The 13,056-nt window shown below is 42.0% G+C and overlaps 1 protein-coding gene across 2 annotated transcripts in view; it reads right to left on the bottom strand.

Annotated features, from left to right (window-relative positions):
* Nucleotides 1–13,056, bottom strand: part of grin2aa (glutamate receptor, ionotropic, N-methyl D-aspartate 2A, a) — a 174,680-nt gene that overhangs the window by 46,585 nt on the left and 115,039 nt on the right. For both annotated transcript variants that reach the window (XM_030058483.1, XM_030058484.1), the window contains exon 4: nt 5,601–5,715. In XM_030058483.1, the coding sequence (XP_029914343.1) occupies nt 5,601–5,715 (115 nt within the window). The remainder of the gene's footprint in view (nt 1–5,600; nt 5,716–13,056) is intronic.

Raw genomic sequence — 13,056 nt, 5'->3', positions numbered from 1 at the left:
ATTTCACAGATGCTGACTGGTTTCTCAATTTTCCAGTGATAACAAAACAGCTATGGCCTCGTCTCCACTGGGGGCAATTCATTCTCTGTGCTCCCGTGTTCATGTCATGATGACTCTTATTTTTCCCCCAGTGAGTGTGTTTTCAGATGTCCGATTACATCTAGACAAGCACTGGAATTTCAATGCAAGCTATGCCGCCACAGCAAGTGATATGATCGTTCTGTGCCTAGTGCAAACAATATCCAATTTATATGCGTCCAAGATACAAGATTCACTTTATTTGCCATCGTCCAGACCTGTTATTTAAAGCAGCCTAGCATAACCCAGCAGTAGAAACCAGATAAAAGCTGCATTAAAAAGTGTAACCGTAGCCTATGCTTCAGCACATCCATGGCTACAGTTACACTGGTGTTTCCATGAGACCTCGAAAATTGGAATTCAGCCATTGGCATCCACATTTAGTGGACAGTAAAATGTTATCTGTGTGATCAGATCACAGCTGGATTTCATTATTCTGTGCAATACTTGAAAACAAATGCAACCCGGCGTTTCTGACATTAGCATGGCTTTCCTGCAAGAATGTCTCCTTTTTAACTTTATCAAAAATATTAGGTAATAGGTAGGGCCAGTGAGAAGGCAGCAGTTGAGGTGTGCCTTGAATGTGACTCGTGTGCAGCTGTTTTGGTGGAGAGGAGGCTATGGGGACATAATCTGCATTGATGGGACAATACAGGACACAACTTCACAGATTCCAGTTTGATTCACAATTTCCAAACGCTCATTCATGAATCCCAAATGTGTAGATTTGGAGCCCCACCTTCACCATCATAACACTCATCATTCATGTGTGTGTTCAAACAAGCAGCCGTGGTTGTCCATATAGATCCTGCCAGTGCTCATTTGTTTTGGCTGTACAGTCCAGGAGACTGTACAGCCAAATCCATGCACAAAGCGGTCTAACACCTGATGTCAGCACTGCTCCACACCCTATCAGACTGCTGAGAGCTTTTTTTGCAAAAACGCCATTATTTCCTATAGAGAGATTCTGCCTGCAGCACTGGCTAGGGGCGGACTTAGTGATTTTGGGGCCTAAGGCAAACACAGTCATAACGCCCAACACATCCCGTGTCCTACTTGAAAGTTCTCTGCACCAGTCCTTACACCGTTGAGTTTTAAAAGTACAGCAATGACATCAAGCACTCTTTGGGACACTATGTTACGATGTCAGTTAAATATGCTTAAATATGCTAAATCCCTGTTTCATGACAAGGAGACTGACACAATAAACACACCGTCTGTTCTACATGGTCGTTGAAAAACGCTAAATAATTTTATGTCGCTGCTCCGAACCTCCAGAGCAGACGTGCAAAGCTTGGGAAATCTATGCATTTTAGAGATGCATCATTTCTTAAGGAAAATCTCTTCTAATATTTCTTATTTATAGCGTAGATTGAGCTGAAAAAAGGTTTATCTTGAGTGGATCTGCTCCACACTCAAGCCCCATGTCATTGCCCAAATCTCTGCTCCGCTCCTGCCACAAGCTTGTTGCAAAAGCATAACTCTGGTGAGGTGGATAGCAGATGTCAGGTGGAAAATGCTCTGCAATCTGAACGCCACCTACAACCACCATCTTCCATCTTTTTTTTTTTTTTGCAAGGAATGTAACATGTCATTGGTGCAATTTCTTGACGTTTTGCTGGTGAATGCATTTTTGAGCTGTCTAATAATGTCCAGACTACAGGCAATTCCTACATAACTACAAGCTCGGCACTACCCCAAGTGGTTTGGAAAGCAGATATCAACACGACCTAATTGTGATTTATGCACATTGAGACTTTGTCATTTCATGCAGCCTGGGATGACTGGATGTCAAGAATCGGAAGTCCAAACCCTAGGCCATGTGTATGATGCATACTCAGTTACCTCACATGTGGGAAACCACACACATTGCACTCGTTATCACTTCAATCCATCCGTCTGGTCTCTGTGGTCTGTGTTTTACAGCACAAAAACTGCACAGGAAAATGCCTAATCTATAATAACACCACCTAACGCCACACTTAATCTAGTCTTCTGATAGTCTGAGTAGTCTAACTCGGGTCTGTTTTTGAAGAGGACAACATCTCATGGACATAATTCCACACACACAGACACACAGACGCACAGACACACACACAAAGACAACATCCTGACACCATAGAGATCTCAGACAGGAGTAGGGATTTTAAATAAAACAGCCCGAAGCCCTCAGAAGCTCTCCCAAAACTAAAATATACCATCTAACCAACTGTGTGTGTGTGTGTGTGTGTGTGTGTGTGTGTGTGGTGCAGAGAACAGCAGGTGTGCATGCGATGAAGGCTTGAGCGCTAAACACCTGTAGTGGGCGAAAAAGAGAAAACAAGCATATCCTGGTGGCCCAGCTTCTTTTCCACCCCTCCCACCTTTCTTCTCTTTCTCTCTCTCTCTTTTCTCTTTCTCTTGCTCATTTTCTGTCCCAATCTAATCCCATCTGTCTCTTTCTTCCCTCTTTCTTCCTCCATTCTTCCTTCTTGCTTGTCTCACTCCCCCTCCATCACAGTGCTCTCCTCCTCTCTCTCCCTGTCTCTTCCCTGTGCACCCCATGGGGACATGTTTTATATTTTTAGTGCATATCCATATTTTAGTGCAGTTACTGAATTTTCATCTCTTGATCATCATGGAAGTCTCTCTGCCGCTGATTTTGTGGTGCATGGGTGGGACGGCTGCGCCACAGAGAGAGAGAGAGAGAGAGAGAGAGAGAGAGAGAGAGAGAGAGAGAGAGAGAGAGAAACACAGAGCAAGAGACTGAGTAGCTCCCAATTATGTTTCCACTTTGGGTCTCCTTCTCCCTCTTGCTTTCAATCTCTCTCTCTCTCTCTCTCTCTCTCTCTCTCTCATTCTCTGCACCACAGCGAGGTGGTACTGATCAATTTCACAGACTCCCTGTTTACAACAACACACTCTACCTCCCCTCAGCAGCACACAACAAAGGGTATCACAAATGTGTGTGTGTGTGTGTGTGTGTGTGTGTGTGTGTGTGTGTGTGTGTCTCAGAGATTGGGTGGAGACTGCATGGATTGCGGCAAACTAAACCTAACACAAACACACACATACACATGGATGTGACCTGAATAAAAACCATGTGTCTCACACTGGTCAACGGCGCGACTAGAGAATAGTGTTTCTGTCAATAAGCTGTGTGGAAGGGTAAACACACACGCACGCGCGCACACACACACGCACACACACAAAAGAGCAGTGGCCCCTTGCCACCCCAATAACAGAGGGCTCAGGTTTTGATTAACTGTGGTTTGAGGTGTTATCAGAGACCTCGACAGCAATCACACCTAAAGACAGACAGAGCGTACAGATTAACTGGCTTAAGGAAAGAGGGAGTGAAAGAGGTTAAGAGGAGGGAGGAAAGGGGGAGATGGACGATAAGGGATATAAGGAGCGCTAAGAATTCTAGGGAGGGAAGTGAGAGAGAAGAAAGGAAGGAGGGGAAGAGCAGAGGGGAGGATAGGGGGACAAGACAACATAGAAAAACAGGAGAAAACATAGGGAGGCATGGAGAAAGGACAGGAGAGAGGGAGGAAGTGAAGAAGGGAGGGCAACAAGGAAGGAGAAAGAAAGACAAACCGAAAAGACAGAAGTAGAGACAAAATGAAGAAGGGAAGGAATGACACAAGCATGGAGAGAAAGGAGGAAAGGAAGATGGGAGGAAGGGGGAGGGGAGGAAAACAGGTACTGAAAAAAGCAAGGAGAAGGAAAAGCAGAAAGGGGAAGAGTAGGGAGTGACTGAGGAAGACGAAAGGAACGGAGGGTGGAATGGTGGGAGTAAATGAAAGGAATAAAGTTGTAGCGAAGGAAGGAAGGAAGGAGAAACAAATGAAGGAAGCAAGCAAGGAAGCAAGGAAAGAAAATGGAGGTACGTCAAAGCAGGAACGTCAGAAACAGAAGGAGGGAGGGAAGAAAAGAAGGAACAACAGCAGGATAAAAGGAAGGAAGTTAGGAAGGAAGAAAACAATGGAAGAGGGACAGAACAGAAAAAAGGAAAAGAATGAGAAGGGAGGGGAGAAAGTATGAGGGGAAAGGTGAAGAAAGAAGAGGGAAGGACATGGAATGAGAAGTGGGAAGACAGGGGAAATGGGGGGAAATGTGAACAAGAAGAGAGAGAGACAGCTCCCGTCTGTCTCCCTCTCGTTAGCCACACCTCTCTGTCTTTCTCTCCGTCTCTCTCTCTCTCTCTCTGAGCTGTGAGGTATGGTGGTAATTTAGGCCTGTGTGAGGAAGCTAGATGTAGGTATGAAGATGCATGGCTGCCATTTAAACTCCATTACAATGGCGAGAACATTCAGCCATTTATAACGGCCATCCGGTTATATAGGACCCCCTCAACATTAAACAGCTGAAGATATCCATTGACTCTTTGGTAAATGAGCTCTTTGATCAACTTAGTGGCATGCAGCAAGACAGCAGTGGCATTTGTTTCCCTGGCTGGAGTTAATGCAAACTGTTTAAAGTGGTAATCCTGGACATCCAGGCTTTGTTTTTGTTTGGCTTCATTTTCACATCTTTGCTGCTAACTTTGCATCGCTGTGGTGTTTCTGCACTGCTCTTCCCAGAGATCGCCAAACTCATGCTAACTACCCAGTTCTTCTTCATCTTCCACTGTTAATTATTACATTTTTTTAAACCTACTTTGGCAATTGCAGGAAACTTAAAACACATGAATTTCTGAGCAACAGAGAATTTTTCCTGGGTTAATATAAACCAGACGAGTGCACAACAATGTAACAGCTTTTATAAATTTGTTATTGATTGACTAATTTCTGGTTTATATTAATATTACATAAAAGCAGCTAAATTTACATTTGCTAAATTTTGCTTAATTTCTATATTTTTGCACAGAAAAAGGTACTTGTACTTAATGCTTTGAACCCCAGGGGCCTGTGTGTGGGTTTTTTTTTTATTAGGCTTAGGGTTATTAACAAAAGTCACATTGTCTCTTATTCATTGGTATTTTGGTGGTATTTTTAGTAAATTTCATGTACATTTTTTATTTTTTATTTTTGATTTTATTGGGGGGAGGGGTGTATTTTAATTATGAAAAAATGTATATCTATAACAATTATTATTATTATTATTATTATTATTATTAATGATACTACTACTACTACTACTACTAATACTAATACTACTAATAATAATATTTCTTTTTCCCAATTTTCCAGTAATGTTTTCCTAATTGGTAATCTGGTAATTCTTTTGCTAATTTTCTGTCATTTTCCCCCAAATTTCTTGTTGATTTTTAAGTAATTCATTGCTAATTTGCTCATTATCTTTTTTTCCCATGTTTTTTTTTTTTTTTTAAGAAATCCAGTTAATTTGCTGAGGTTTCAAAGGGTTAATATGAGTGAACACAAAAATAAACATACAATACAAATACAGGGACACAGGCACACAGAGAAAAATATCACAAACACACATACAAAGGTGACACACACACACACACACACACACAAACACTCAAACCAATACCCAGTGCCCACAGATATTGAGATAAAACAGTCATTTCCTACCTTCTCCCACTCTCTGTCCTTATTGAGAACAATGACGACCAGCTTGGGGTTTTCCTGATAGCCGTCCTCTGTGAACGACAAGTCTCTGCCGTCCCACGTCACATTCATCATATACCTGAGGAGGAGAAAGGAGGAGAGGAAGAAGAAGAGAGAACAGTGGGGGAGGCAGTTAGGTAAGAGGGGATGAAGGAGGGAAGGAGCAGAGCAGGGAGAGAATGAAGAGGATAAAGAGAGACAAAGGGAAACGGGAAATTTAATTACATTAGCATGAGAAAAAGTCAAGTTACGCTCTACTAGTAGTACTATCTCACCACCTCCTATTCACACACACATTCTTCGTGTCTGGTCTTTTGTACTGAAAACTGTAAAGTCATATTCGATTCACAAGGATTGGATTCAGATTAGATCCCAAAAATGAAAAGCGAAAGGGCCAAGAGTCAAAGCGTCATGCCCAAGGATACAAAAATCTATTGAAACAGTCGAGCAATAGGTCCAGCAATAAAGTATGTGGGTGTATTCTGTGTGGGTGTATTGTGTGTGTGTGTGTGTGCACGCATATGCCAGGTTTAACCTGTCCAAACGTCCTTCCAAGCACTGACCAGAAAAGGACCTGGTCTTTTTTTTTTTTTTTTTAACGTTAGGCTTTGGATAATGTTTAGGGGTTAAAGTGAGGGTTAATATGGTATTACACTGTAGCAGCTGCAGTGGGACAGTGTGTGTTTGGTGTATGCTGTACACAGATGCCAGGAGCTTGAGATTTAGTGAATACTTTCAATTTTCATCTGCAGCATTCTGAGCTAAAAAGAAGTCTCTACATTTTATTTTTGAGGGGTCCTGATCCCAAATCCTTTAAGGACAGGTTAATGAGACACATATGCAAGAAAAACAGGCTACAAAAAAACTGATTTGTACTTCATTTCAACATCAATTATCAACAATTTATTCTGTTTAGCAGCATTGTGCAGTTTCAGTGGGACAAAATAATGGTTTGACTTTGTAGGGTGCATTTTCACATGAAAATATTGCTGATGTGATCATTCTGTAATAAGAAAAAATATTGAGAGAGATATATAATCATGCCCTTACAACCCACAGAATCCGAAAAATCAGGACACCATGTTGTTTATGGTGAGGCTTCAACCAAATCAAACTGAAAACAGTGTGTAAATGCATGCACACAAAGCAACACACACACTAGGGTACACGGTATGAGTGTAAAAAAAGAAAAAAAAAAGAAATCAAAAGGAGATGACTGAGAGTGAGAACCCAAAGGGAGAGGAAAGCCACACTACTGATTCACACACACACACGCACACATGCACGCACACACACACACACAGTAATGAGTGACCCACATGGCAGGTCACATTAGCTAAGATGGAGGGCAGTGGGAAGATATTCTTAGGACCACACAGCCTCCACATTAATCAGTGGCGCCCTTCTCCACTCTGTCTCTCTCTCTGCTTCTGTCAGTCGTCGTGTAAAACAAGGGAGAGACGGCGTTTCTTTTCTCCCTCCTCTACTTCATTCCATTTCTCTCTGTCTGTGCTTCCTGGCTGGTTGACCGGTTGGCTGTCTGTCTGTGTGTCACCGCCGCGCTCCGAGGCTCTGGTCTATATTCGCATAGCTGGAGCTGCACAAGGTCAGCTCTCGCCGTGGCGGCTCCCAGTGGCGGCGAGATGCAGCTGTGTGAATCTGAGGAAGAAATATTGTTCTTTGTGGCCTGCCTCTGTGGGGCAGAAGGTGAGTGTAGCTCTCAAAACACACTTTGGTATTTCAAACCTAAAAGGCGCACATCCTTTATACTCAACTGACAAAAAAATCAAACCACTGGTAAGGCTATATAGTGTTTCTTTAAAGCAAAATTCCAGCTGAAACCACATTAACACAGTTTAAAAGCAGCGACTGGTGACATAACCGTTGTTTCTGGTGCTGTTTTAGTGTTTGATGGTGTTATTTATGTTATTCAGTGGCTAACTGGCTGAAAACAAATGAGCGGAATCACTGCGTGATATGCCTGACACAGCTACCACGGCGTTTAATAGTCCTTTTTTTCCACAGCAGCCGTTTTAACCCGAAATAGCAGGTAAACACAGGTGCAGGTGTTACTAATGGCATTAATTAGGTTCTGTTGCATTTCGGTCCACACAGAGCCAGGTTCCTGTGTGGTTCACGCTGGCTCACTGGAATCGCTCGGTGAGACCTAAATGGAGGAGAATCTTCATTAATGCCATTAGTAACACCTGTGTTTACCTGCTATTCACTGGGTTGGAGACACAGAAAAACAGAATTATACCCGGAAACAACATTACAGCACCAGAAACCAAATGTAAGTCACCAATGCCCGTCGTTTTAATGGTGATACTGTGTTTTTCCCTTTTTGTCTCAATTTCTCACTTCCTGTGGATGGTAAAGACTTCGCAAAAATGTCCATGCCTCTGGTGTATGCAAAGTGAAAAAGCATTTTTTTTAACTAACTTGAATTTTGAATTTAATTAGTATAAAATGTGAAACTGAAATATTGGCCAAAGACATAATTCCCTTTTTTCAGTGTTTAGGGATAAACTAATGAAGCTGAACTGGCAGAAGAAGAGAAGAGAAGGTGAGAAAACTCTAGTTTCTGTGTTTTATTTCACACTTCTAAATACTGCTACTTTATTGATAAGTTCATCGTTCTATGCTTGGGATCAAAAACATTGATCTGAAGCTCAGTTCTGACGCTGGTCTGTGAATAGTTTTCGAATAAACAATGAATGTAGCAACTTCTGATCAACTCATATCCGTTTCAGGATTAAAATATCAACTTCTGATTAGGCCATGCAGATTTTACAGTTTAAGCCCCGCCCATTCTGACAACGCAGTATAAGATATCGTAGTTAGTTGAACAGAAGATACAGTTACTGTAAATACGAATAATGCATGACAGTACTAACTAACAGCTATATTTTTATATTTAAAAAAAAAAAAAAACATATCTGGTGCTGCTTTAACTAAACCCCAAACCCAAATCTGTGTGAACTCCGGCCTCTCGTGGTGAAAAGTAGGGTGTGTGGTCTTGACACCTGTTGTTCTCTATGGGTGATGACATCACATCAAGCATCACCAAAGACCAGGCAGCCTACTTTTCACCATTAGAAGTCAGGCTTCACACTGATCTGGGTTGGCACTTTAGTTGCTCTTTAATGCAAATCAACATATATTTTGCTAGATGTTTTAATAGCATTTCTCATGTCACTTTATTAATAAATAAGATCAGTTTGCTTAGAATGATGGTGATGATGTTGATGATGCTGATGCACCCACACACACAGAAGCAGCGGTCTAGACCACTGATGACGTGAAGTCACACAGAGGTCAGAGGAAATGAGAATAGACAAGTACAATAAAAAAGCTGTGTGTGTGTGTGTGTGTGTGTGTGTGTGTGTGTGTGTGTGTGTGTGTGTGTGTGCAGTGGCATTTCATGGTGCTGGCATGTCCCTGTCAAATTGCTGTTGGGGAAAATGGGTGAGAAATTCACGCACACACGCACACACACACACACACACACACACACACACACACACACACAGCCTGATGAAATCGGAGAGAGATAAAGGGATTGAGTGAGCTTTGTCATTAAAATAAACTGATAGGCCTGCAAGCAACCAGATGAGTGGTAGTAAGCCATTTGATTGGAAGATTGATCATCTCTTCAGGTGTCAACAACCTCCAGGAGGAGGGACGATCAATACCACCTTTACACATACACATGCGCATACACACCTGCACGCACGCAGACACGCACACACACAATAGGATAAATAGGCGCAGAGATGTTACTTTTACACATGCACAAAACCAAACATGCACACACTCAACACACACACACACACACACACACAATGCAGGGCAGAGCCCAATTATAGGGAACTACAGCAGAGAAAGAAGTGCAGGAATCAATACGAATGCCTAGGCTGCTCTTTTAGACAGCAGCCCATTCTGCACTATGCACCCATTTATCTTGAAAAGATAGACACACACACACACACACACACATACACAGAGTGGAAGATTTCACTCTTCCTTCCCTCTTATTTACAGTAGATTTTTCTCTCTTTTCTCGCTCATTCAGTGTAATTCCCTCACTTTTTGTGCTCCGTTATCTCGTCGCACAAACCAGCAAAGTAAATAGTATTTACGGCACCAGCCAGAGGATCTGATGTAACTCGGATGTAACTATGTAGAAACCTGTGTTGGATGCTCGAAGATAGAAGAGTGGATGAGAGTGTGTCAGTGAGATTACTGGTTGGAAAGCTGCTATCACACAGTTTTTTACTGAAACAGGCTTTCCAAAGGCTCAGCAGTATATTCTGGTGTCCCAGAAGCAGCAACCTCTAAAGCCTCATTCGCATTAGGGCTAAATAAGGTTGTCACTCCTTATTTTAGAACTTAATCCAGTCAAGTCCACATTTAATACAATCCTTAACAACTAGTCGCAGCGAGTCCTGCTGGAAACAGGTAGCAACAACCGAAGCTGACTCTACTTACTAACTTGGTAAAGTACAGGAGTGCATCCTAGGTGTGTTCCTTGTTCATGCATGCAAGCATTCTCAGTCTAAATATGCATGTATGTACAGACACACAACATGAGCAACTCCAGATCAAAACCTCGGTTACTGAGCCGTGTGATGGCCACTTATAAGTTACACAAACACTGCTACACTTAAAGGAGCATGCCACTGATTTCAAATATTGTCATCATTCATAAAGCACAGAACTGATAATTCTCTGTGAAGCAAACCTGGGGACGCCTGAGAAAAACTAACATGGAGGACTCTGTTACAGTGATTGAATACTGGTGTGAAGAAAGTTTGAAGTCTCTGAAAGTTCATTTTCATATCATAGTGGAATGAATGGAAACCAACAACTGGGAAAAAAGGAGGAAAAATGATATAGAGTATTAGATATTAGAGTCTAAAATATGACTGCTAACTTTGTGACAAGATTAGCAGAAACATGAAGTATATACAATTTGTAGATACTGCTCTAAATATGCAGAATCACTGGTATGGTCTTTTACACTTACCTTTCGATCAATCCCACATTATTTCAGCCAGTCATCTCCATCCTCATCAACAGACTTGTGCAAGTAGCAGAGTAGAGCTCTGGACAGGCCTATTGTTTTTAATAAGGCCTCACCTGCCCACTCTCACTGCTTTTTTGTGGTGTACACCCCTGAGCCAACAATATTTGTTGCCAGTCAACAGAACTGTGGAACTCTAACTGGGAAACTTTATAAAACATTTCCATAAATGTTGTTGGAGTGTGACACCAACAACATCAGCTATGGCGAGATTTATCAAATAGCATCCCAAAAGAGGAATAGTTTAACCCTGCTATAATTTAAGTGGAAGTATGTATGTAAAATAATATGGGTGATTAATTTAATATTTTTTTAATCAATTTTATCACTGTTTGCGAATGAAACCATCTAAACAGTTTAATACTTAGCACAGGGTCCCAAAGGGAACATCTCTTAGAATGAAGTCCAAACCCCTGTGCCACAACACATGCAGTTCAAATTCCTATTACGTTCACACCATGAATGTGCATTCCAACACGAGCGCCCATGCCTGCTTGCAGCCTTGAGAAAAGAAAAACGGCCACACCACACAGACCTGTGTAACAGAGTAACAACATTTTCAGACTAAGGAGGAGGCTCACCCTGCTGAGTTGAGCCATACGCGAGTTAGCACCAGAGAAACGAGATATGATGCTTTAGCAGTTCTCCAATATCAGGACCTCACGAGCAGAACAATGGAAATATGGTGCCAGAAACAATTTCATAATATCAAATACACCACACGCGCTTTCAACTTATTTATTTGTTGGAAGAAAGAAAATTACATTTATTGTTGTTACAGGTTTTATCAGACAAGTGTCTGTGAGCATGGGTGAGTCGCCAGCAAAAGCGTGAAATGGTTTGCTGTCAGTTTACGGCTCATCGGCCTTCTCCTGGACCCCAAACCACCCAGCTACTTCGTGATAAGAACAATCTCAAATGGTGCGCTTCTGCCCGCTTAGCCATGTGTCGACTCAATCTGTGTGTGCTCATAACACAATGTGGAACTCAAAGAGAGTCTCACACGCCGGTTGTTAAGAGGCTGAGTGGTCCACTTTGCCCACTCTCAGCTCTCCACACTGACTGAGGTTACGTTTGGTGGCCACTACATATCTCGCCAGTGATCAATATTTCAAAGTCATATTTTCAATTTGAACTCTACGGTATCTCAATTAGTGGTGATGAGACAGTCTTCTCTGCGGCAGCCCCATTTTGTAATTTAGGCTGATAAGGGGAGTGAATTTTTACATAGAAAATCTTTCCTTGTAGCTTTAAAGCATTAGAGCAATTAGATTTAGATCTTCTCAAAGATTCATTAAATCCAATTCAGTTGAAGCACAGATTTTTAATTACTGCTCTAAACAGGCAAAATGAAAAATCACCACTGTGAAAATACTGTAGTCTATTCACTTAGTGCCATTTAATTAATTGCCATTGTGCTTCTGCTGTTCAAGTACATGCGTTCATCACTGGCTATTTGTGCGTTATGTATCTGTGTGTGTGTGTGTGTGTGTGTGTGTGTGTGTGTGTGCTCATGTATGTGTGTTCCCCCTTTGTTTCTCTCTGTCCATCCCAATGAAGATCAAACATCCTATCAAAGTTAGTTGAGGAAAATCCATCAGTGGATGCACTGTCAGCGCATACTTTAGAAAGACTATTTTCGGTGCAGCAATTTATGTTCGGGTTACAATTAAGTTTAGGTTAAGTACTGCAATGACTTTGCATAAAAATCAATAAAAAGATGAAGACAACATTGATAAAGGACATGCGTAACTCAAATAGATAGTGACACAGATATGCATTGGCTGGCATCTTTAAGCCTTTGTACAGAGACAGGATGCAGACAGGACAGTAGATTTTGTGTGTGTGTGTGTGTGTGTGTGTCTACGTATGCAAGTGCGTGCATGTTTTGGCTGACGCCCGCGGAACAGGTGGAACTGATAGGGCGTTGCTAGGATACGGACACAGATTTGAGTGTACACTGGAAAGTGACCCTAAACAACCCTGAATGAACGTGTGCCCACCCCACACACACACACACACACACACACACACACACACACACACACACACACACACACCATTACTTTTCCCCACCTCAACAATTCTCCATGTAATGTTTCCTCTCCCCTGTAGCACTGGGCTTGTAGTAAAGCTATCCAATTTCTCCTGCTTTCTAGCCTCCATTATATCAGTAATCTCTCTATTCATTAGGGAGGAGGAGGAGGAGGAGGAGAGGGAGCAGATGAGGCGAGGAGGAGAGGAGAGGAACTAGATGCAGAGGAGAGGGAGTACAGGAGGGGAAAAAATGAAAGCGAGAGGCAGAATAAAGATAAGAGAGATTGGACAGAGTGA

This window comes from Myripristis murdjan, chromosome 8, assembly GCF_902150065.1.
Source record: "Myripristis murdjan chromosome 8, fMyrMur1.1, whole genome shotgun sequence".
Lineage (NCBI taxonomy): Eukaryota > Metazoa > Chordata > Actinopteri > Holocentriformes > Holocentridae > Myripristis > Myripristis murdjan.
The sequence above is the reverse complement of the archived record's forward strand: the minus strand, read 5'-3'. Positions and strand labels throughout refer to the sequence as shown.